Below are 25,445 nucleotides of genomic sequence, written 5' to 3' on the forward strand. Positions count from 1 at the left end.
ACCGGGAGGCAGCCCTTCCTCCCACAAGTTCTCAGACCGCCGATGCCCTCTGACCTGGCAGTAGTGCCCACACCCCGCCAGGCCCCATCTCCTCCCCTCCTCACAGCCCCGCTTCTCCAGGGCCCAGCCCTGATATCTCTTTCCCAGGCCTTCTAGGAGCTGAGCTGTCTGCCCTCCTATCCCCCCATCAGATCTGCCCTGTATGTTCCCCTAGGTCCCGATTCTCAGCCATCTCAGTCATCTATGGCTGCATAAAACCACACCCCAAGGCCAGCACAGTGGCTCACGCCTGTATTCCCAGCACTTTGGGAGACCAAAGCAGGAGGAACGCTTGAGCCCAGGAGTTACAGATCAGCCTGGGCAACCTAGCAAGGTCCTGTCTCTACCAAAACAAAAAAACAAGCGGGGCATGGTGGTATGCACCTGTAGTCCTTGCAGCTACTCGGGAGGCTGAGACGCAAGGATCTCCTGAGCCTGGGAGGTCAAGGCTGCAGTGAGTTATGATTGCACCAGTAGACTCTAGCCTGGGTGACAGAGCAAGACCCTGTCTCAAAAAAATAAACCACAGCTCAGCCCACTACTCACAACATCCCTGAGTTGCTATTTTTCACAAGGCTTCCCTTTGCTGAGGCTCAGCCAGGCAGCTGTGCCATATCTGAGGACCCCGGCGTGGCTGCGGTCAGCTGCCAACTGGGGTTTGACCGAGACCACAATCCCTGCCCATGGGCTCTCAGCCCTCAGCGGTCTGGCCCCAGCTTCTCTCCATCACGGCAGTGGCCTTCCAAGAGGCCAGGCATGGACACAGCCCGGGCTGCCAAGGGTCAGCCCCGAGCGCCTCTCCCTCCACATGGTAGCAGCCAAAGCAAACCACAGGCCCGCACAGCGCCAGGCGAGAGATGAAGACAAGCTACCAACCCAGCCTGCTCCAAACACCAAGCTCTACTGCGACCCACGTGTGCAGCCACAGCCCCGTAGGGGTGAGGGGATACTCGAGCCCAGGACGTCTCAGCAGGCAGACAGCTGAGGTGAGACATTCTCAGCTCTGAGCTGAGTTCTCTTCTTGCTGAGAACTCTCCTGTCTCTGAATGTGGCTCGCTCTCTCTCTCTCTCCCTCTCTCACCCTCTCTCCCTCTCTCTCTCTCTCTCTCTCACCCTCTCTCCCTCTCTCCCTCACTCTCTCTCTCTCTCTCCCCATCCTCACTTTATTTCTGGAAAGCTGTGGTAAGAAAATGAGCAGGGCCAGGCGCGGTGGCTCATGCCTGTAATCCCAGCACTTTGGGAGGCCAAGGCGGGCAGAGCACAAGATCAGGAGTTTGAGACCAGCCTGGCCAACATGGTGAAACCTCATCTCTACTAAAACTACAAAAATCAGCCGGGCGTGGTGGTGGGCGCCTGTAATGCCAGCTACTCAGGAGGCTGAGGCAGGAGAATTGCTTAAACTCGGGAGGAGGTGGTTGCAGTGAGCCGAGATCACGCCACTGCACTCCAGCCTGGGCAACAGAGCAAGACTCTGTCTTGAAAAAAAAAAAAAAAAAAAAAAAAAAGGTGGCAGGGGAGAAAAAAGAAGCGAGCAGAGCCTAGGATGAGCCTCTGAGGCGTGCTCCCGGCGGGGTTCCCTGGCCACCATAGGCACAGTTCTTTTTTTTTTTTTTTTTTTTGAGACGGAGTCTCACTCTGTCGCCCAGGCTGGGGTGCAGTGGCCGGATCTCAGCTCACCTCCCGGGTTTACGCCATTCTCCTGCCTCAGGCTCCCGAGTAGCTGGGTCTACAGGCGCCGCCACCTCACCCGGCTAGTTTTTTGTATTTTTTAGTAGAGACGGGGTTTCACCATGTTAGCCAGGATGGTCTCGATCTCCTGACCTCGTGATCCGCCCGTCTCGGCCTCCCAAAGTGCTGGGATTACAGGCTTGAGCCACCGCGCCCGGCCAATAGGCACAGTTCTTAGTGTAACTTTCACCTTCCCAGAGCCCCAGTGAGGACGCACAGGGGTGTAAGGTCAGAAAGGGCCGGTGCTTCGGAAACCTGCTCACCCGAAGGACGGGCACTGGGGGGCCTGAGCTGAAGCCCCCCAGCCCAGGCACCCTAAGACTGGTGCCTAAGGGATATCTCAGTCTACCCTCAGTCACTGCCCTGGGATGGCCTTAGGCCCAAGCAGGGCTTTGAAGCCGCGCCCTCAGAGGATCGGGTAGAGCCTGGAACTAAGTCCAGGAGGCTCCGTAGTGGGTAGCAAGTCATGTCTGGGACTCCGCAGCCCGCCCAGCCTCAGAACAGGGGACACTGGCACATCCCACAGACAACTGACTCTTCCTTTCCGATGGGGAGGACAAGGATGAGGACTGCCAGAGCTGGAGGGGGCAGCAGGAAGCACCAGGCGCTCAGTGCCCCCGCAACCCACCGGTTCTGTCACATCTGGCTCTGAGGCGTGCGCAGTCCCTCGGCCTCTTTTCCTCATTGGAGGGACTGACCGTCTTGGGTTAATTCCCTGCTTGTGGCATATTTCCCAGAGTGCCTGACTCCGGGAAAGACGGGAAGCCCATTTGACTCTGTGCTGCAGTCTCCAGCCACAGTTCAGAGTCTGGGATGCTCTGGAAATGTTTGTTCCAGAAGAAATGTGAGAAATAAACATGAAGGTATCCGTCAGGGTCGGGCATGGTGACTCACACCTGTAATCCCAGCGTTTTGGGAGGCTGAGGTAGGAAGATCTCTGAGCCCAGAAGGTGGTAGAGAACAGCCTGGGCAACGTATCGAGACCCTGTCTACACAAAAAAATTAAAAATTAGCCAGGTGTTGTGACATGCACCTGTAGTCCCCGTTACTCCAGGGACTGAGGCAGGAGGATCACTTGAGCCGAGGAGTTTGAGGTTTCAGTGAGCCAAGATTGAGACTGTCCCATTGTACTGCAGCCTGGGGGACAGAGCAAGACCCCATGTCCAAAAACAAACAAAGCTTTTGTTTTGAGACACAGTTTCAGTCTGTTACCCACACTGGAGTGCAGTGGCTCGATCTTGGCTCACTGAAACCTCTGCCTCCCCGGTTCAAGGGATTTTCCTGCTTCAGCCTCCCAAGTAGCTGGGATTACAGGCGCCTGCCACCGTGCCTGGCTAATTTTTTGTATTTTTAGTAGAGACAGGGTTTCACCATGTTAGCCAGGCTGATCTCAAACTCCTGGCCTCAAGTGATCCGCCTCAGCCTCCCAAAGTGTTGGGATTACAGGCGTGAGCCAGCGTGCCCAGCCAAATAATTTATTAAAAATATATTTTCTTAGCGTTGCTTTCCTTAGAAGTCTGAAAAAAAAAAAAGGGCCAGGTGCGGTGGCTCATGCCTGTAATCCCAGCACTTTGGGAGGCTGAGGCGGGAGGATCAAGAGGTCAGGAGATCAAGACTATCCTGGATAACACAGTGAAACCCCGTCTCTAGTAAAAATATATATATATATATATATATATATATTGGCCGGGCGTGGTGGCAGGCGCCTATAGTCCCAGCTACTCGGGAGGCTGAGGAAGGAGAATGGTGTGAACCTGGGAGGCAGAGCTTGCAGTGAGCCAAGATCGCGCCACTGCACTCCAGCCTGGGCAACACAGCAAGACTCCATCTCAAAAAAAAAATAAAATAAAATAAAATAATTCTGGAAGGGCTAGGCACAGTGGCTCACATCTGTAATCCCACCACCCACTTTGGGAGGCCAAGGCAGGAGGAGGATCACTTGAGCCCAGAAGTTCAAGACCAGCCTGGGCAACATAACAAGACCCTGTCTCTCTCTATATATATTTTGTTTGTTTGTTTGTTTAGACAGTTTACTTCTTGTTGCCCAGGCTGGAGTGCAATGGTGCAATCTTGGCTCACTGCAGCTTCTGCCTCCTGGGTGCAAGCGATTCTCCTGCCTCAGCCTTCCACGTAGCTGGGATTACAGGTATGCACCACCACGCCTGCCTAATTTTATTATTTTTAGTAGAGATGGGATTTCACCGTGTTTGCCAGGCTGGTCTCGAACTCCTGATGAGGGGATCTGCCCACCTCGGCCTTCCAAAGTGCTGGGGTTAGAGGTGTGAGCCACCATGCCCAGCCTGACCCCATCTCTATTTAAAAACAATTTTGGCCGGGCTCAGTGGTTCACACCTGTAATCCCATCACTCTGGGAGGCTGAGGTGGGCGGATCATGAGGTCATGAGGTCAAGACCATCCTGGCTAACACGGTGAAACCCCGTCTCTACTAAAAAAAGAAAAATACAAAAAATTAGCCGGGCGTGGTGGTGGGCGCCTGTGGTTCCAGCTACTCAGGATGCTGAGGCAGGCAAATGGCATGAACCCGGGAGGCGGAGCTTGCAGTGAGCCGAGATCACACCACTGCACTCCAGCAGCCTGGGCGACAGAGGGAGACTCCACCTCAAAAATAAAATAAAATAAAATAAAATTTTGGCCGGGCGCGGTGGCTCATGCCTGTAATCCCAGCACTTTGGGAGGCCGAGGTAGGGGGATCACGAGGTCAGGAGGTTGAGACCATCCTGGATAACGTGATGATAACATGGATAACATCTCTACTAAAGATACAAAAAATTAGCCAGGCATGGTGGTGCGCTCCTGTAGTCCCAGCTACTGAGGAGGTTGAGGCAGGAGAATCATTTGAACCAGGGAGGCAGAAGTTGCAGTGAGCCGAGATCGCACCACTGCACTGCCTGGGCGACAAAGCGAGACTCCGTCCCAAAAAACAAAAATTGTCCAGAGGGGTATAAAAAACCATTAACACAGTTACCTCCAAAGGAAAGAGGGCTGGGGCCGGGGCAGCTGTGGATTTTTGTTTATATCTGTGGGTACCCTTTGATTTTTTTTTTTTTTTTTTTTTTTGAGACAGAGTCTCGCTCTGTCGCCCAGGCTGGAGTGCAGTGGCGCAATCTCGGCCCACTGCAAGCTCCGCCTCCCGGGTTCACGCCATTCTCCTGCCTCAGCCTCCCAAGTAACTGGGACTACAGGCGCCCGCCACCTCGCCCGGCTAGTTTTTTGTATTTTTTAGTAGAGACGGGGTTTCACCGTGTTAGCCAGGATGGTCTTGATCTCCTGACCTCGTGATCCGCCCGTCTCGGCCTCCCAAAGTGCTGGGATTACAGGCTTGAGCCACCGCGCCCGGCCGGGTACCCTTGGATTTTATACCCTATTTATTAGCTTAGTTTCTTCAAATAACAATAATATTAATAAAGCCTTTTAGAACACTTGCCTGGTGCCTGGCACTAGCTGGGGGTGCCTGGCACTAGCTGGGGGTCCCTGGAAGGTGGGTTTCCCCCCTTGCTCACCTCCTCCCCTCCTGAGGGTCAGACCTGGGTCCCGGGATGAGGAGGGGAGCACGGTGAAGGCTTTTGTGTTAATTATTTGCGCATCACAGAGGCCCCTCCCCCCAGTTTAAGCTACGGCCCCCTTAAGGCGCTTGGGTTTTATGCCAAATGCTGGGCCCCGCCCCACCCCTCCAGGCCTCTCTGTCTGACTCCATCTGTTCCCTTCTCCCTCTGCTGCCCTCAAGGGTCTCAGAGCTCCTCCCCCATCCAGACAACCTTGAGTGCCCACAGCCCGCTCAGGGAGGTCAGGCAACCAACCGCTCATTGCTCAAGGGTCTCCAGGGAAGCCGGGGTCCCCAAGGAGCCCAGATGGGCACTGCCGGGCCCCCTTTCCACCTTCACGCACCTGATGAGCCCCAAAAACCATCGTTTGAAAGAAAAGTGTTAGACTTTTAATTTTATTTTATTTTATTTATTTATTTTTCAGAGAGCATCTCGCTCTGTGGCCCAGGCTGGAGTGCGGCGGTGGAATCACAGCTCACTGCAGCCTCAACCTTCCAGGCTCAAGCCATCCCCCCACCTCAGCCTCCTGGGCAGCTGGGACTACAGACACGCACCACCATGCCTGACTAATTTTTGTAGTTTTTACAGAGACAGGAGTCTCACCATGTTGCCCAGACTGGTCTCAAACTCCTGAGCTCAAGCAATTCTCCTGCCTCAGCCTCCCAAAGTGCTGGGATTCCAAGCACCAAGTATTTGACTTTTTAAAAAAGGTGAGGTCAGGGCCGGGCATGGTGGCTCACGCCTGTAATCCCAGCACTTTGGGAGGCCAATATGGTGACGCCCCATCTCTACTAAAAAACACAAAAATTAGCCGGGCATGGTGGCGGGCGCCTGTAGTCCCAGCTACTCAGGAGGCTGAGGCAGGAGAATCGCTTGAACCTGGGAGGTGGAGGTTGCAGTGAGCTGAGATCGCGCCACAGCACTCCAGCCTGGGCAACAGAGTGAGACTCCCTCCCAGGAAAAAAAAAAAAAAAAAAAAGCAACATAGTGAAACTCCATCTCAAAAAAAAAAAAAAAAAAAAAAAAAAGAGGCCAGGCGCGGTAGTTCACGCCTGTCATCCCAGCACTTTGGGAGGCCAAGGCGGGCAGATCACCAGGTCAGGAGATTGAGACCATCCTGGCTAACATGGTGAAACTCCATCTCTACTAAAAAAATATTTAAAAAAAAAAAAAATTAGCCGGGCGTGGTGGCAGGCGCCTGTGGTCCCAGCTACTCAGGAGGCTGAGGCAGGAAAATGGCCTGAACCCGGGAGGCAGAACTTGCAGTGAGCCGAGATCGCGCCACTGCACTCCAGCCTGGGCGACAGAGCGAGACTCTGTCTCAACAACAACAACAACAAAAAAAAAAGTGGCCGGGCGCGGTGGCTCAAGCCTGTAATCCCAGCACTTTGGGAGGCCGAGGCGGGTGGATCACGAGGTCAGGAGATCGAGACCATCCTGGCTAACATGGTGAAACCCCGTCTCTACTAAAAAAAAAAAATACAAAAAACTAGCCGGCATGGTGGCGGGCGCCTGTAGTCCCAGCTACTCCGGAGGCTGAGGCAGGAGAATGGCGTAAACCCGGGAGGCGGAGCTTGCAGTGAGCTGAGATCTGGCCACTGCACTCCAGCCTGGGTGACACAGCGAGACTCCGTCTCCAAAAAAAAAAAACAAAAAAAAAAACAAAAAAACAAAAAAAACAAAAAAAAAGTGAGGTCAGTCCCCATCCCTGTGACTCTGGGAGAGGCCACTGTGGCCCTGGAGGAAATGGGCCCAGCTGAGTCTGGGGCTTCCTGTCCCCTCCCCCACCCTCGATAATGAATTGGAAGGGGCTGAGCTGGGGCAGGAGGTCTGCAGGGGGTGTCCCATGGAGACACACTGGGAAGCTCAGAGGCCTCGCCCACCAGAGGGACCTGCCCGAGTCCTCCTGGGGCTGGTGACAGCTCCACAGACCCCAGCAGGACTCAGGGTCCCTCCCAATGAGACCTCCTAAGTGAGGAGGCCACAGCAGACAGCAGTGGGGGCACCCAGGGCTGGGGCCCTAAGACACAGAGCACGCCCCACTGTCCCCCAGACCCAGACTACCCACATGCCTGGACTGGGCAATGTAGCTCAGTCTCTTCTTTCTTTTTTTTTTTTTTTTTTTTTTTGAGGCGGAGTCTTGCTCTGTCGCCCAGGCTGGAGTGCAGTGGCGGGATCTCAGCTCACTGCAAGCTCCGCCTCCCAGGTTTACGCCATTCTCCTGCCTCAGCCTCCCGAGTAGCTGGGACTACAGGCCCCTGCCACCTCGCCCGGCTAGTTTTTTGTATTTTTTAGTAGAGACGGGGTTTCACTGTGTTAGCCAGGATGGTCTCGATCTCCTGACTTCGTGATCCGCCCGTCTCGGCCTCCCAAAGTGCTGGGATTACAGGCTTGAGCCACCGCACCCGGCCTCAGTCTCTTCTTTCTTTCTTTTTTCTTTTCTTTTCTTTTGGAGACAGAGTCTCACTCTGTGGCCCAGGCTAGAGTGCAGTGGTGTAATCTCGGCTCATGCAACCTCCGCCTCCTGGGTTCAAGCGATTCTCCTGCCCCAGCCTCCCAAGTAGCTGAGATTACAGGCACCTGCCACCACGCCTGGCTAATTTTTGTATTTTTAATAGATTACAGGTGTGAGCCACTGTACCCGGCCTCTTTTCCCTTTTTTTTTTTTTCTTTAACCGGGTCTTGCTTTGTCACCCAGGCTGGAGTGCAGAGAATGGTGCCATCATAGCTCACTGCAGCCTCAGCCTCCTGGGCTCAAGCAATCCTCCCGCCTGGGCTTCCTAAGTAGCTGGAATTACAGGCCTTAGCCACTGCACCCAGCCCAGTCTCTCCTTTCTTTGCGCTAACAAGTTTAATTGAATGTTTTCCCTTAAGTTGTGGTCTTTGGGGATCACAGTGAACCCCAACAAGGATCTCAGAGCCCTAGCTGCACTTGCCTTGACTCACTGGGAACTCTCAAGTCTGTGTCCCCTTCTGAGCAATGGGAGGTGGGACTCCCAACCCCATGGCAGGCTTAGTGGAGGAGCCACCTCAGGGTGTGGGGTCCCTGGTGGCCCCCGACCCAGCTAGGAGAACTGCCAGGAATGGGGGCTCATGGGACAGAGGCTGGTAGCCTGAGTGCTGAATCCCTGTAGGCTGGAGACAGATTCCTGGGTGCTGGTCGGCCTGCATCTGAGAGTGTGTGCACGCCTACATGCACGTGTACCTGCCTGTGCATGGGGTTTTTTGCACAGGTTCACATGTGTGTGCACACGCCTGCGTGCATGCAAGTTCACAAGTGTGTGTGTGAGTGTGTGTGATGGGCCGCGCCCTTGTGAATGAACAGTCGCTGACAGCGAAGGTGACTCAGGCAGGAGCGGAAACTGCACCTACTGCCCTGGCTCCCTGCCCCGGGGAGCTCCAGAACCTGTCCTGACAGGAGGGACCTGAAGGTGTGAAAAGGTCAGGAGATGGGGAGCCCCGGTGCCCCAGAGTCTGCCGGTCCCCGCTCCTCCGGAAGATGCTTGTGGCCTCCACGCGGGTCTGGAGAACCATGACCCGGCTCCCTCGACCCACATCTCACCTGGGACCCCAGAGATGCCCCCGGCCCCTGGCCTGGCTTCCCCCCAAAGGGCAGGGCTTGGGCAGGTCCCTCACCCCGTTATTCCCCTGTCCCTTTCAGCTGGGCAGCTCCTACCACCTCCTCCCTAGAGATCTCGTGAATGGCCCTTCCAGCCTCCCCCATCGGACTATGGTGTTCATTGGCTGCAGCCTCAGAAATCTCGGCCACGTGGTAGGCGCCAAATTTTGCAGAATGAATGGAATTCGGAATCAGCCGGAGCCGAGGCTCCGGGGACCTTAGGGTCATTCTAGGTCAGTTCCGTGGGCAGAAATGAGTCGGACTCCTCCCCTCCCCCTCCAATGCCCCCCACCCTCCTCCCCAGGTCTCAAAGAGTTTGGTTCCGGAGGATTAATCTGTCCCTTCCACGTCATTGAGATTTTTCTGGCTCCCAGCCTGGCTTTCATGGGAGAGGGGAGGGGGTAGCACCCGGAACCTCGCTGAGAGGACCCCGACTTCCCTCTGCGACTTCCCTCTGCGGCAGCCACCTGCCCTTGCCAATCTCAAGACTGCCGCCCCCCACCACCACCAGGGACCACCTATCATAGCGCAGCCCTCCCAGTTGCGTCATCAGCAGCCAATCAGCGCTTCCTCTGCTGCCGGTGGTCGGGGGGCAGGGGAATGGGGGGGTCCGGCCTGCAGCACCCTGGCTGCCCCCGGAACGCCCCACGTGTCCCAAATTCCGTCGCCATCACTGCCTTCCCAGCGCAAGACTGGGCACCCCGTCCCGCCGCTCCAGGCTGCGCCTTGCTGCTGCTCCCCTGTCTTTGCGCAGCTGCTACCCCTAGGGGCACCTGAGAGTGAATGAGGCTGCACGTGGTCCACAAGCCCCTGCCCAGCCCCTGAAGCCTAGGATGCAAAGGGAGGCTCAGAACCTAGGTCGCCCCGACTGTGGCCTTGGGAAAGTCTGGAAACAGTCCTCAGCCTCTGATCTGCCAGATATCCCCAGGGCTGCTGGTTCCAACGTAGGCACTGGCTCAGACCCAGGGTCGGCCCGGTCCATCTTTCCACGGTCATCCCCCAAGGGGCTCGGGCAGCATCTCCCAGCCCCAGGGGCACCCCAGCCTGCTGTGTCTGGGGACGTGGAAGGCCCAGATCCTTGCAGTGTGGGGCGGAGCTGCCCCTACCACCACGTCCCCTAGTCGAGGGGCACATGTCAACTAGAGAAGAACGTGGGGTCTCCTGGTTTGAGTATTCCCTGGGCTGCACCTTCTAAACATTCAGTGTGCAGCCCCCAGACACCCCGAGGCCCCCTGCATGGTGGACATGGCCTACGAGGAGCCACAGCCACTTCTCAGCACAGAACTGCTCCTAGTGGCTCTGGGGGTCCCACGGGCCACCCCTCCCAGCGCCCCATCCCCCGCTTAAGGAGGTGTGCTGGGCCCACAACCTCCGGAGCAACCACTGTGGCCACGGCCTCCCTCCAACCGCACCCTCCCAGCACTGAGCTGGTGAGCCAGGGCGCCCACCTGTCCCGCCAGCCCTCCCACCCACCTCAGCCCCAAGACACACACAGGCCGGCCTGGGGCTGAAGACTGAGTTATTTTATTTCGCTATTTCCAGTTTGAAGCTACTATCATGGGCGTTTAGAGTTATACAAATGACACTTACAAAAAATAAAAGACCAAGACACCCAGAGTGAGATGCATGTCGGGAGGGGGGAGGCTGGCAGCAGGGGGGCCCCAGCGGCTCACCCCAGGGCTCCCCGAGGGGGGCGACACCTGGCTTCATCCCCCCAGGAGGCCCAGGGAGCACCTATCACAGCGGGGGCTCTGGCCCAGGCATCCACAGCCCATGCCCGGGGCTGGACAGGAAGGATGGAAAGAGGGGGCTGAGATGCACCCCCTGGGGAGGGTGCTGAGACCCCCCCCAGATCACTCACTACTACAACCAGGCTTGCCTGGGACACCTCCAGCAATAATATTTCATTAAAAAAAATACTGATTTGGTCATTTTCTGCTTCCAGTCAGGCTAGGGTGAAAGGAAAGAGACAGGAGGAAGACGGCCCCCACACCCCTCCCCTCCCCCTCCACCCCCCTGGCAGAACGTGCAGCGGGCAGACCCTGTGGCTGTCACGCCCTGCCACTCTGGGGCAGGGAGCCAGGCTGAGCCTCTGCCACGTGGGAGAGGGGCTGTTTCCAGCCACCACCCAGAAAAACAGCAAGGGTCAGTCCTAGCCCACCCGACGGCTTCCCTTCCCAAGCAGGGGTTTCACGACAGTGCATCAGGGAGAACCACTGACAGGCTTGGGACATGTGCCCAGCTCCTAGGGGGCTGGGAGGAGGTGGCCGGGAGGGGAAGGAGATTCCAGTTAAACTATACGCCCAGGGCTCCCAGCTCCCAACCACCCTTTAGCCGCTTCCAGAGAAATAAGGCTCAGAGCCGTCTGAGGTCAGAAGAAAGAGGTGCCAGACGCCCTGTGGCAGACAAGAGGGCAGGGGCATCTGAAATGCCTCCCAGGGCCAGGCCGCAGCCGCTGACCCGAGGGGAGTAGGGAACCCGGGCGGAGGGGAGAGTGGGGAGTCCATAGGGGCGACAGGTGGGGGCACCGTTTTCTCTGGGGTTTCCAGTTTGAAAGGCAAGGGGGTTTGCCTCCCGCCCCGGAGCCCACCTGGAGGAGAAGGGGTTAGCAGGGAGGGTTGGGAGGAGCCGCCTTGTGGGCAGGGGTGGGGAAGGGCGGGCAGGCCCTAGTACTCCCAGAGCGAGGCGGGGTCCACGGTCTCTGCCGAGGCCTTCAGAACCCCTGCATGGTCACCCTTCAGGTAGCGCCCGCCCACCTTGATGGCCACCTTGTTGTAGTCGCAGAACTCGAAGAAGAAGTCCACAGGAGCGTCGCCGCTGCTGGTGACCGCGGAGTCACTGCCCACCGTCCAGTATTTGCCTGTGGAGTCTGGGGAGGGGTCTCTATCAAGCGGTGCCCAAAGCTAGGCTCCCCACCCCCACCCTGGACAGCGGATGGTGGGCACGGGTGTTCCCAAGGGTGATGCCCCACCCTCCAGTCCCGGCTCTGGAATGAGAGCCAGGGTCCCTATGGCCCCCACGTCCTCCTGCCCGTGATGGACACATGAACGAGGGTCCTAGAACGTGTTCTGCCCGGCCACGGTGGCTCACGACTGTCATCCCAGCACTTTGGGAGGCTGAGGTGGGCGGATCACTCGAGGTCAGTAGTTTGAGACCAGCCTGGCCAACATGGTGAAACTCCATCTCTACTAAAAATACAAAAATTAGCCGGGTGAGGCCAGGCGCGGTGGCTCAAGCCTGTAATCCCAGCACTTTGGGAGGCCGAGACGGGCGGATCACGAGGTCAGGAAATCGAGACCATCCTGGCGAATACGGTGAAACCCCGTCTCTACTAAAAAATACAAAAAAACTAGCTGGGTGAGGTGGCGGGCGCCTGTAGTCCCAGCTACTCAGGAGGCTGAGGCAGGAGAATGGCGTGAACCCGGGAGGCGGAGCTTGCAGTGAGCTGAGATCCAGTCACTGCACTCCAGCCTGGGCGACAGAGCCAGACTCCATCTCAAAAAAAAAAAAAAATTAGCCGGGTGTGGTGGTGCACACCTGTAATCCCAGTACTGTGGGAGGCTGAGGTGGGCGGATCACTTGAGGCCATGAATTTAAGACCAGCCTGGCCAACACGGTAAAACCTGTCTCTACTAAAAATACAAAAATTAGCTGGGCATGGTGGCTCCCATGCATAGTCCCAGCTACTCAGGAGGCTAAGGCAGGAGAATCACTTGAACCCAGGAGGCCTCGGAGGTTTCAGAGAGCCAACATCACACCACTGCACTCCATCCTGGGTGACAGAGCAACACTCTGTCTCAAAACAAATAAATAAATAATAAATTTTAAAAATATAAAAATTAGCCGGGTGTGGTGGCGCGCACCTGTAATCCCAGCTACTCGGGAGGCTGAGGCAGGAGAATCACTTGAACCCAGGAGGCAGAGGTTGCAGTGAGCCGAGATCGCACGACTGCACTCCAGCCTGGGTGAGGGAGTGAGTCTCAAAAAAACAAACAAACAAAAAAACCATGTTCTGAATCCTAACAGGCACCTCTGGGTTATTGGGGGTCCTCCCGGGAAGGGGCTCCAGTCCCATAACCGAGGCGCATCCTCCCCTGCACATCCTTTCCAGAACCTCCCTGATCCCTGCTCTCCTCCCCCTCCCTGCTCTCCCCACCCCACACCTGCTGTCCTCCCCCTCCCTGCTCTCCTCCCCCTCCCCCTCCCTGCCCTGCCCCCCCCCTTGCTCTCCCCACCACCACCTCTCTGTTAGATGGGCAAGCTAAGTCCCCCCAACCATACAGACAAGAGGGAAAGGGGCTGCTTGCATCGCCGAGCCCCTGGTGGCCATTGGACACCTGTCCCCTTAGGGCCCAGAATGGCCCTGACCCAAGCCAGGGTCAAGTGTGGGTGCAGAGGGCGCTCCCCGCAGCCCTGACCCCAGCCCAGACCCCAGCCCCCACCGAGGGGTTCCCTGCCCAGCAGCTGCCTGTAGGAGAACCTGCCTTTGATGTTGTAAGCGCCATCGTTGAACTCCAGCTGGAAGACGTCATAGCTGGAGCGGTTGGCGTCCAGGGTGCCCGTGACCTTGCGGCAGCCGATGAAGCCGTGCTCCCCTCGGAACACGATGATGGGGCGGTTGATGAGCTTCATGAGGAAGAGCTCTGAGTCCCCTGTCCCAGAAAGAGGGGAGTCAGTGTGCCTCCTGGCAGGAGGTGGGGGCTGGGGTGACCAGAGAGGGAGGGCCAGGAGCTGGGGTCACACAGCAGTCAGCCCCAGGGTAGGACAGTTGCAGAGCCAGTCCAGGGGGATGCCCAGCGCAGAGCAGGCCTTGACTGGGGCTACCAAGTGACCATGGCACGGCCAGACCCTCCAGGACTCCAGGACGGCTCCGGGGAACTGGGGCTTTGGCGGTACCTGCTGTCTCCACCGAGGCGGCCAGCTGCCCATTCTTCTTGGAGGTCACAAACTTGCCATTGGACGCCCGCAGTGTGATGCGCCGGTCACGCCACTCAATGTCGAAGTAGCAGCTGGCATTCCTGGGGGATGGCAGGACAGGGTCAGGCGGGATAGCCCAGGCAAGGTGGTGGGGCGTGGTGACAGGTGGGAGTGGGGCACTCACTTGGTGGAGGCGGTGGACTGCACGCCCCCAGTGGCCGTCAGCGTCCAGTACTTGCCCGTGTGGGTACGGAAGGCACACTTTTTGGTGTCGCGGTCAATCTCCAGCTGGAAGGTCTCCTGGTCGGTCTCCTCGTCCTGATTGGCAGACAGGTCCATACCTGTGGAGAAGAGGCCTCGGGCTGGTACAGGGGCCCCGCACCCCCTAGTTCTGGCTGACCACAGCCCTGAACTCACAGAACTACACATGCAAGGGAACACCACGGGGCGGGGTGGGGCAGGTGGCCAAGACCCTACAGTGGCACACATCAGAGGCATCAGAGAGCACCCAGGAATGGAGGCAGGGCCGGTGAGAGGCCAAGGCCAGCTACATCTGTTCCCACGTGACTTCCTCCAGTTAGAGAAATAATGGGGCCAGGGACAGAGGCTCATGCCTGTGATCTCAACACTTTGGGAGGCCAAGACAGGAGGATTGCTTGAGTCTAGGAGTTCGAGACCAGCCTGGGCAACAGAGCAAGACCCCCGTCTCTACAAATTATTATTATTTTTTATTTTTTATTTTTTTGAGACGGAGTGTCGCTCTGTCGCCCAGGCTGGAGTGCAGTGGCCGGATCTCAGCTCACTGCAAGCTCCGCCTCCCGGGTTCATGCCATTCTCCTGCCTTAGCCTCCCGAGTAGCTGGGACTACAGGCACCCGCCACCTCGCCTGGCTAGTTTTTTGTATTTTCTAGTAGACACGGGGTTTCACCGTGTTAGCCAGGATGGTCTCGATCTGCTGACCTCGTGATCCGCCCGTCTCGGCCTCCCAAAGTGCTGGGATTACAGGCTTGAGCCACCGCGCCCGGCCCAAATTATTTTTTTTAATTAGCTGGGAGTGGTGGTGCACACCTGTGGTGCCAGCTACTTGGGAGGCTGAAGCAGGAGGATCGCTGAGGCAGGAGGTTGAGGCTGCAGTGAGCCGTGATTGCACCACTGCACTCCAGCCTGGGCGACAGAATGAGACCCTGTCTCGAAAAAACCAAAAAGGATCAAGAATCACTGCAGGAAAGACATTCTTGAGCCAACCAGGAGGGTCTTAATGCAGCCCAGAATTAGACGTGAAGGATTGATTACTGTTGATCACGTTGTGGTTACATAAGAAAATGGCCTCATTTTTTTAGAAACACAGATGGAAGTATTTTGGGATGAAATGCCCTGATGTCAGGGATTTGCTTTAAATACAACCAAAAATGGTATAGAAAAGGACAAATGGGCTGCAGCCCAGCAGAACAGCACATGTGGGGGGGCCGTGTCTGGGGGTTCATGCTATTGTTCCTGCTTTTATGTAAAAGTTAAAAGAAGAAGACATAATGGTACGTGTTCCTTTCCTTTAGAAAACTCATAAAAGGGCCAGGTACAGTGGCTCACGCCTGCAATCCCAGCACTTTGGGAGGCCAAGTCAGGAGGATCATTTGAGACCAGGAGTTCAAGACCAGCCTGGGCAACTTAGCAAGACCCTACTTCTAAAAACAAACAAACAAACAATTGTTAAAACCCTGTCTCTAAAACAAACAGGAAAAAGGAAACTATGAAGTCCTACATATCCCCTTCCCACTGCACTGCAGAACACCCCTGTGCTGGCAAATACACCTTTGTTTCTTTTCGAGACAGGGTCTTGCTCTGTTGCCCAGGTTGGAGTGCAGTGGCACAATCGTAGCTCACTGCAGCCTTGACTACCTGGGCTTAATGATCATCCCACCTCGGCCTCCCAAATAGCTGAGACTACAGGCACACACCACCACATCAAGCTAATTTTTTTTCTATTTGGTAGAGACAGGATCTGGCTATGTTGCCCAGGGTGGTCTTGAACTCCTGGCCTCCCATGATCCTCCTAACTCAGCCTCCCAAAGTGCTGAGATTACAGGCACGAGCCACCATGTGCCCGGCCAGTGAATACACAACTTTCTAGCTGTTTTTTTCTTACACATACGGAACATGCAGGCTGCCGTGGTAGCTCACGCCTGTAATCCCAGCACTTTGGGAAGCTGAGGCAGGCGGATCACCTGAGGTCAGGAGTTCTAGACCAGCCTGGCCAACACGGTGCAACCCCCATCTCTACTACAAATACAAAAATTGGCTGGGCGTGGTGGAGCACGTGCCGGTAATGCCAGCGGCTTGGAAGGCTGAGGCAGGAGAATCACTTGGACCTGGGAGGCGGAGGTTGCAGTGAGCTGAGATTGTGCCACTGTACTCCATCCTGGGCGACAGAACGAGACTCCATCTCAAAAAAAGAAAAAAGAAACATGCACAGATGTCCTCTGTCTCTGGATTTGCATACCGTTTTCTATATGGCATATTTACATGTTTCTGTGTCCCTAAAAAGTCGAATGGGACTGGCCGAGCGCGGTGGCTCACCCTTGTAATCCCAGCACTTGGGGAGGCCAAGGCGGATGGATCACGAGGTCAGGTGTTTGAGACCAGCCTGGCCAACAGGGTGAAACTTCGTCTCTACTAAAAATACAAAAAAAATTAGCCGGGTGTGGTGCCGGGCGCCTGTAATCCCAGCTGCTCAGGAGGCTAAGGTAGAATTGCTTGAACCCAGGAGGCAGAGGCTGCAGTGAGCTGAGATCCACCACTGCACTCCAGCCTGGGTGACAGAGCAAGACTCCGTCTCAGAATAGGACCCCAGGGATCTCTATCATCGGGACACTTAAGGTCCTTTCAGGTTTTGCTCCCCTAAACTATGGTGCAGTTGCTATTCTTTTTTTTGAGAAAGAGTCTCGCTCTGTCGCCCAGGCTGGAGTGCAATGGCACAATCTTGGCTCACTGAAACCTCTGCCTCCTGGGTTCAAGCAATTCTCCTGCCTCAGCTCTCCTGAGTAGCTGGGATTACAGGTGCCAGCCACTATGCCCAGATAATTTTTTTGTATTTTGAGTAGAGATGGAATTTCACTATGTTGACCAGCCTGGTCTCAAACTCCTGATCTCAGGTAATCTGCCCACCTCGGCCTCCCAAAGCACTGGGATTACAGGTGTGAGCCACCGCACCTAGCCACACAATTGCTATTCTTTTTTTTTTTGATCTGGGGTCTCATTCTGTCCCCAAGGCTGGAGTGCAGTGGCGTGATCTCGGCTCACTGCCCTCCGCCTCTCGAGTTCACGCCATTCTCCTGCCTCAGCTTCCGGAGTAGCTGGGACTACAGGTGCCCGCCACCACACCTGGCTAATTTTTTTGTCTTTTTAGTAGAGACGGGGTTTCACTGTGTTAGCCGGGGTGGTCTTGATCTCCTGACCTCATGATCTGCCCGCCTCAGCCTCCCAAAGTGCTGGGATTACAGGCGTGAGCCACCGCACTCAGCCCACAATTGCTATGCATTATAACTCCATTGCTTTTGCATATCCACGTGGATTCCTCCAGCTAAAACCTGGAGGTGGGATGTTTGGCTCCAGCAGCATAAATTCACATTCCCCACGCACTCTGGATTCTAAGAACTGCAGCAGCAGGGGCGTCTGCTGGGCTCTGTATGGCTGCCTGGCTCAGAGCTGGAGAATGTCTTCGTTTGGGCGCCTTTATGCCACAGGGACCCCAGCAGTGGGTGGCAGGCATCACCCACAGGAGAGGGAGGCTGGGGGTGGTGGAACCCACACCAGAGGACACATCCTCAGTTCCTTTTTTTTCTTTTTTTTCCAGACAGGGTCTTGCTCTGTTGCCCAGGCTGGAGTGCAAGTGGCCCAAGCACGGCTCTCTACAGCCTCCAACTCCTGGTCAAGGAATCCTATTGCCTCAGCCTCCCCGGTAGGTGGGACCACAGGCACTCGCCACCATGCCTGGCTAACTTTAAAATTATTCTGTAGAGATGGGGGTGGTCTCGCTATGTTGCTCAAACTCCTGGATTCAAGCAATTCCCCTCCCGGTTTGCCTCCCAGCATGCTGGGATTACAGGGGTAAGCCACCGTGTCCGGCCTCCCCATCCTGCTGTATCCTCACGCACCCACGCATCCCCACATCCGCACCACAGGCAGGGATCTGCATCCCACTTCACAAAGAGGGAGACTGAGGCTGGTGGTGGCGTGTCCTTGCCTAAGGTCACAGAGCAAGAGGAAGTAAGGGTCCGGCTGGCTTTCTGGATAGGTGGTGTGTGGGCCTCTTGCCACGCCCTCTCCCTGCCCCACCCTCCTGTCTATGGGTCCCTGGCCTCACACCCTGGCTCGCCCCTTCTTAGAACCCCTTGGGCCCCACCTTCCAGGTTCCCTGGGCCCCCTCAAGGCCATAGCCCGTCTCCTCCACAGCATCCACTGCCTGGGACTCCATTGGGTCGACTGGCTCAGCCACCGCACCCCAGCCAAGCACGGGAGGAGGATGAGGTGAGCAGGTGCTGGGTCCCCAGGGTGCCAGGACCACCCTAAGGCCACACCCCAGGGAACACAACGAGGGCTGCGGCCTCTGCTCGCTCAGCCCTCCACCAGCTAAGAGGCCCTGCAAAGGTCTGGCACGCCCCACCCCCACTGCACAGAAGCCGCAGGGCTGCAGGGAGCTGTCAGGCCAGCCACACCCGCACAGCTGCCCTCACCGCCCCCTCATTCTGCTCAGAAGGGCCTGCATGTCTACAGGCAAGGGCTGCACCCTGCTCTGTTCAAAGCCAATGCGTGGGCCCTGGCCTGTGCGGGCTACACAGCACCACCTGTCCAACACGTGGGGGGGTCCGCTGATCGGAGGGAAGTTAGGGACCAGGTAAGAGGCCAGCCTCCTGCAGGCCAACCCCAGCAGCAGAAAGGATGGAGGGACAGGTGCTAGGTCCACCCCAGCGGCAGAAAAAAACAGAAGGCATCGGGGGCTCCAGGTTCCCCAGAAAGAGGGGCAAAAGGAGAAGGGGGGTCGGACAGTGGAACAGAAACCACATTGGCACAGCCTTGTCCTAGGGTTTACAGGGCTCGTCCTCACACAGCCTTGCAAATAAGCAGGGCGCTTACCAGCCCACCTGGAACAAACGCAGGAAGCCGGGAGGCTCCTTCTCAATGAGACTTCCGATGGCTGCACTGGGCTTAACTGGGGGCAGCCACGGGGCCACGTGTGAATGCACACAGGCCTTAATCCTCCTGGCAACTCCATGAAATTTACACTAACCTCATGCCCCAGGCCAGAGAAGAAAGGGAGCTTCCCAGCCTGGCCCAGGGCCACACAATTGCCGCCATTTGTACCACGACTCAGTCCCCTTCAGCCTGTTGCGTTCAATCCTGGAACTGGTTTGATGCAAAGGCCTAGGCCAGCCAGTGAGGCACCCACCACGCGGGGGCCAGGCACCCTTGGGCGAGTGTCTTCCCTGCCCCTTTCCTCAGTTTCCCCACCTGTCAAAAGGGCCCAGCCTCTTCACTCTGCCAGGATGTTGAAAGGATTTAGGGGCCTGGTGCCAAGTAGACATCAGGTCCCTCCCCAGCAGGGAGGGATGGGGGAAAGGGGAGTCATCCCCCCAGTCCAGCAGGGCCCCTCCTGGCTCCAAGGCCCTTACTTGGCCTTGGAGTCTCTAATTAGAGCTGTGTTACTATGGGAACAGGGTTTTCTTCAGGATTTTTCTTTTCATCAACAGAGGCACAGAAATCCCGAGTCACAGGCCCACAGAAGCCCCCAGGAGCCAGGAGATTAAGAGTCTCCTGTGCTGGGCCCACGGGTACCTCTCCCGCCTCCTTCCAGAGAGGTCTAGGCCCCTGCCTGTCCTCCCCTCACGGTGGCCTTCCCTGTTTCCAGCCTTTGAGTCATCCTCTCTGGTGTTTTTTTTGTTTTTTTTTTTTTTGACTTTTGTTAAAAATTATTTTATTTTAAAGTTTCTTTTTTTGTTGTGGTTTTTTTTTTTTTTGAGATGGAGTTTCACTCTTCTTGCCCAGGCTGGAGTGCAATGGTGCAATCTCAGCTCACCAAAACTTCCGCCTCCCGGGTTCAAGCGATTCTCCTGCCTCAGCCTCCAGAGTAGCTGGGATTACAGGCATGTGCCAACCACACCCGGCTAATTTTTGTATTTTTAGTAGAGATGGGGTTTCTCCATGTTGGTCAGGCTGGTCTCAAACTCCCGACCTCCAGGTGATCCGCCCGCCTCGGACTCCCAAAGTGCTGGGACTACAGACATAAGCCACTGCACAGGGCCAAAACAATTTTTTTGAGACAGGGTCTTGCTCTGTTGCCCAGGCTGGAGTGCAGTGGCATGATCTCGGCTCACTGCAGCCTCGAACTCCTGGGCTCAAGCAATCCTCCCATCTCGGCCTCCTGAGTAGCTGGGATGACAGGCGTGCATCACCATGCCTGGCTAATTTTTTGTATTTTTTGTAGACAGGGGTTTTGCCAAGTTGCCCAGGCTGGCCTTGAACTCCTGGGCTGAAGCCATCCTCCCTCCTTGGCTTCCCAAAGTGCTTGGATTACAGGTGAGAGCCAGTGTGCCCGGCCTTCTGAACCATTCTCTCTATGGTGGCTGAGAGGGGCACCCCCGATTGCCTCACACCCTCTAGTCCCCATCACCACCCCCAGGCCTTAGTCCCCAGAGGCCCCTGGTTTGTTCAAAACAGACACTCCCTCCATCTCATTTAGAAGAGGGGTTCTGGAATGTTCTGTGGCTTCACCTCACCACTCCGCTTTCCAGTCGACTCCTGCAACCACCTGGCCATTTCAAATGCCTCTGCATCCTTATACAAGCCATTCACTGGGTTCGGAATGCCCTGCCTCATGGGGAGAACTCTTACACATCCTGCAACGCCCAGCTTGACCAGCCCTTCCTCAGTCAGCCACCCTCGGAGTGGCTGGGAGAGGGCATGTCCCAAGCCAGCAGGGAGGACAGGTCCTATCCCTGGCATGGAGCCCCAGATGCAAGGAGGTCAGTGGGAGAGGACACGAACAGATGTGAGAGAAGGCAGGAAGTGCGGTGAGGCCAGGATAGGTGTGGATCAGGTGTGGATCCTGGGGAGCAGGGAGGAGCCCGGGGCGTGGTGGGAAAACAAAGGAGCACTCACTCAGCCGACCCAGCCTCTGGTGTGATGGGCTGAAAGGCCCTACCCAGGGCAGCTCTGGGCCAGCCCGAGGAGACCCGGAATGCACACTTTACAGATGGGGAAACTGAGGCTGAAAAGCAGGTCACAGCGTTTTTCAAAGGGGAGCATCCTGCCCCCACCGGGCCCGCCCGTGCAGGCCTGCAGAGATGATTCACATCCCCCTGCCAGCTAAGCCCGGATCCTCCCCTTCCTGGCTGGCGTTTCCCAGCATGTGTGTCGGAAGCAGACACCTCCCCCTTGCCACGCAGGCCCGTCCAAAATGGCCTCTGCAGACACGCCCCCCACGCCCACCCCTGCAGACTCCAGTTCCCCAAAAGCCCCCCAGGAGTTGGCTGACATATAGAAACGAGATAAGGACACCAAGATCTGAGGCCAGAGGAGCCCCAGCCTCGGCCCCCAAGTCCCCCCACCCCCCGGTTCCACATGCCTTTAAACTCCAGGCTGAGCTATCACCACCACCTCTCCTGGCTGCAATGTCTGGTTCCTCCCACCCTATCAGCCTGAATCACACCCCAGACACCCCCAGCAAGCTTCTCAGGAGAGGCGAGTATCTGCCCAGGCTCGCCAAAAACACCCTCAGGTTCTCCGCTCCTTCCTGCCCCCCAGGGCCAAGGCCACCTACTTCTGCAACTTCTTCCCCACAGGAGGCTGTGGCTGCAACCCCAAGGCAAGGACCATAGCCCTGCACCAAGCACCCATCGAGGGTCCCCCGACCTCACAAGCTTCCTCCCAGCCACATTGGGCTTTCTGTGTACCTTCCTGCCATAGCACCTTTGCACAGGCGAAACCCACTGCCTACAACGCCGGTCCACACACACCCCTGATACCTGCCACCTTCTATTCATCCTTCAGGCCAGCTCAAATGTCCTGCTCAGAAAGGACTCACCCATCTAATACCCTGTACCCGCTGCCTTTTCCTTGACACTTTGTAATGTCCCCAAGAGAATGGGAACCCCACTCGGTCACCATGGCTCAGCAGTTCCCCTCAGTAGGGCTCAATGCCTGCTGAACAAGTGAGGAGCTCTGCCCGCCCTAAGCTGTGGGCAATAGGAAAAGGGGTTTCTGGAGCCAAATGCACCCACTTCTGCATGCTGCTTACTTGTGCGTCACTTGCTGTGTGACCGGAGACAAGCAGCTTCACCTCTCTGGGGCTTAAGGTAGCAAACCTCAGGCACAAAATGGACATTACCCCACACAGGCCTCCGCCCTCACCCCTACAGCCATGGGGGTCTTTCTCTCTTCTGCAGAGCCCACAGCCAAGAGGGGGGCCGTCAGGAGGGCTCCTTCCAAGAGGAGGGATGAGGATCCAAACTGGGCTCCCGTCCAGCCATCTCCAAGGCCTGGGGTCCGACTTCCTATCCAGGGAAAAAGATCCCCCCAGGCCCCTCCCTCCCGCAGGGCCTCTGCAAGCAAGGAACAGCTTCTCCGCCAAGAGTGGAAGAGGACGCCAAAAGGAAGAGAAACCCCCTGGGGGAGAATCTGAGAAAGAAGGGAAAGAGGGGGCGCCCATTTCTGGCGCACAGTCGCAAATAGCCGTGCCTGCAGGAGGCCCCGGAGGGGACGGATCGAGTTGCAGTCAATTGTTCCCGGCGAGGGCCCTAGGGATGGGTTCACCCGAGGGTAGGGGCTTCCCAAGCTAGCTGGCCTGGGGTCTCCTGGCTCGCGCTGAAGCCGCCCTCGGTCGCCAGCAGAGCGGAGCTCAGCGCACAGGCCCGGAGACGCGCGCGGCGGGCGAAGGGCGGGGTGCCTGGAGGGCCGCCATCCGCGCCACGCCGTTCCCGGACCGCGGCGCGAGAAGGGAGACCGCCTCCTGGGGAAACTGTGGACCCGAGCTCTGGGCCCGGGGACGGCGCGGGGGGCTTCTCTGCAGGGGTGACCCGCAAAAGCCTATCCCCTCCCCCGCCCCGCCGCATCTGGTTTTCCCATCCGCAGAGATGGAGCAGGACAAAGGGGGCGAGGGAGGACCCAGTCGAGGCGACCCGCCCCCCTGCTCACAAAGGCCGCGGCCTCGAGCGCGGGGCAGACGCGGGAGGAGGGGCTGGGGGGAAGGGCAGACACCCCGCGCGCCCCCCCACTAGCGGAGGCCGACCCCGCCCGGCAGCGGGAGGAGGTGGAGGAAGGCCGGGCAGACGGGGAGGTGGAGGCGCGCCCCGCTGGGATCAAAGGCCTGGCTAACCTCCCCCATCTCGCCCGCGAAAGGCTGCCGGTGGGGGTGGAGGCGCGCCCCTGCGAGTGGTGACCCTTGCCTCGGACCCCCGGGCCTCAGGCCTGCCGGCTGGGGGAGGGGCACGAGGAAATGGGCGAGGGGCGCCCGCTCCCCAAGAACTGGGGCCGCCTATCCGAGGGATCAGCGCGCGTGGGGAGAGCCGAGATTGGGCCGGGGCGTTAGGAGGGTGCACGTACGGTTGCGACTCCGCGGAGTCTAGGGGAGCCCACGACCCCAGCCCGGGGTGGGAGGTGGGCAGCGGTGCCCGAGGATGAGCAAAGCCCCACCCCTCGCCCCTTCCGGGCGGGGTAGCCCGCGTGCCTAGCGGGGGCGCACTGGGCAGTGCTCCGGACCGTAGCGGCGCCGCGGGCGAGAAAGGGCGGGAGGTTGGAGGGGCGCGGGTGGGGTGCGCTTTGTGCACGGACTGGGAGAGGCGGGGGCAGCGTCCCCACTCACCCTGGCGCGTGGACACGTTCCTCTCGTTGGCCGCCTGCAGCACGACCTGGGCGCAGCTCTGCTCCAGGGCAAAGAGCTCGTCCTTGCCCACCTTGGTGGCCTTGCCCGCCTTGAGCGTGCCGCTGGGCCCCGACGGCGCCAGGTAACGGCCCTCGCAGTCGCGGAAGGCCACCTTGCCGGAGCGGAACTCCAGCGTGTAGCCAGTAGCCGGCTCGGGGCGCGCCACCAAGCGCCCGTCGTGGCGCAGGAAGCGGTGGTCGGCGGTCTGCACACTGTAGCGCTGGTCTTGGAAGGCGAGGGTGATGAGCGAGTCGACGCCCCAGGGCACGTCGCGGTCCACGGCGATCTCGTCGGCCGGTCGCGCGCTCAGGTGCGCGTAGCGCTTACGGGTGACGCTGTAGATGTTGACCTGCGGGTGCATGGCGATGTGCACGCTCCACTTCTCGGCGGGGGACACCGTCTGCGCGAAGCACGACAGGCGGTCCTCGGTGCCGCCGAAGTAGCGCCGGTGCGCCTCGGACTGCAGCGACCAGCGGCCGTCGTCGTGCGCCACGATGAGGAAGCGGCAGTCGGGACCGGGCACCTCGCGCTCGCAGGTCACGTTGCCGTCCTTGTCCGCCGCCAGGTAGCGGCCCAGGTGGCTGCGCAGGCACACGGCCGCGCTGCCCGCCTCGTCCGGGGGCTGCTCCAGCGTCCAGATCTGCTTCTTCTTCAGGCTGCTGGCCGACGCGTTCACCTTGAACCCGAACGCCTCGGCCGTCAGGTACTTGTTGCCGCAGTTGATGAGGCCGAACTGGATCTGCACCGCCTCGGCTGTGCCGTTGGCGGTCATGGTGGCGGTGGACGGGAGGCCGCGGAGCGGCCCCGGGAGTTGGGTGGCGGGTCCCCGCGGCGGCGCCCCTGCTCCTTTGTTCGGCACCCGCGGCCGGCGCGCACCCTCCGCAGCGCTCCACAAAGCCGGGCCCGCGGCGCCCGGGCCGCTTTATAGGAGAGGTGACGTCAGCGCCGCCAGGCCCCGCCCCTGCCCCGCCCCCGGCTCCGCGCGGCTGGGGGCCCCCGGCGGAGGGACAGGGCGCTGCGGCCCCCGCTGCTGCCCCGCCGGGGCTCTCACCCCACCGGTGTCCTTGCCCCACCCCGCAGCGCCGCCGCCTGAGGACACAACCCCTCCCAACCCCGGCTTCCCGCGCCAGCCACCTAACCTCTCCGGATGTCCCTCACCTCGGACGCCCCTGACCCCAAGCCTGGCTAGGAGCAAGGACGAGCCAGGTTTGAGGTCACGATGGAGAGCCAGAGACCATGGTGCAGATCGGTACTGAGCGGAGGTGGGGTCCGAGGGCCGCCTGGAGGAGGTGGCCTTGGAGCACAGAGCCTTTCAGGAGCCGAGAGGCAGACGAGGGAAGCAGGCTGGAAGCTGACAGCGCGGTGGGGACCCGGTGAGGCCAGGACCTGGGACCCACAGACCCCAGCACACCCAACTAGGTTGTCTCCGAGGCCCTGCAGCCTGGGTCTCCTGTGCAGAGATGTGGTTCCTTGAGGCTTCAGCCCCACAGCCACTGCCCTGAAGGCCACCGGACCCCTCCCTGTGGCCCAGGCACCCACCCCAGGTGGCCCAAATAGGTCTCCGGGATAGTGGCTGAGTCAGTGGCCCACATTCCCAATGCTGGCGATGCCAGGGTTCAGGTCCCACCTGGCAGTGAGTGGGCAGGACACGAATTGGTGTTCTTGT

General features: G+C 58.2%; 1 protein-coding gene across 1 annotated transcript; it reads right to left on the reverse strand.

The window, feature by feature from the left end:
* Positions 1-10,457: 10,457 nt before the first annotated feature.
* FSCN1 (fascin actin-bundling protein 1) lies at positions 10,458-24,682 on the reverse strand. The gene is made up of 5 exons (XM_008018773.3): positions 23,720-24,682; positions 14,051-14,207; positions 13,846-13,967; positions 13,434-13,601; positions 10,458-11,818 (listed from the first exon to the last, which is right to left on the reverse strand). Exons 1-5 carry the CDS (start codon positions 24,549-24,551, stop codon positions 11,616-11,618), a joined length of 1,482 nt encoding a protein of 493 aa, XP_008016964.1. The 5' UTR covers positions 24,552-24,682; the 3' UTR covers positions 10,458-11,615.
* Positions 24,683-25,445: the final 763 nt, after the last annotated feature.

This window comes from Chlorocebus sabaeus, chromosome 28 (genome assembly GCF_047675955.1).
Source record: "Chlorocebus sabaeus isolate Y175 chromosome 28, mChlSab1.0.hap1, whole genome shotgun sequence".
Taxonomy (NCBI): domain Eukaryota; kingdom Metazoa; phylum Chordata; class Mammalia; order Primates; family Cercopithecidae; genus Chlorocebus; species Chlorocebus sabaeus.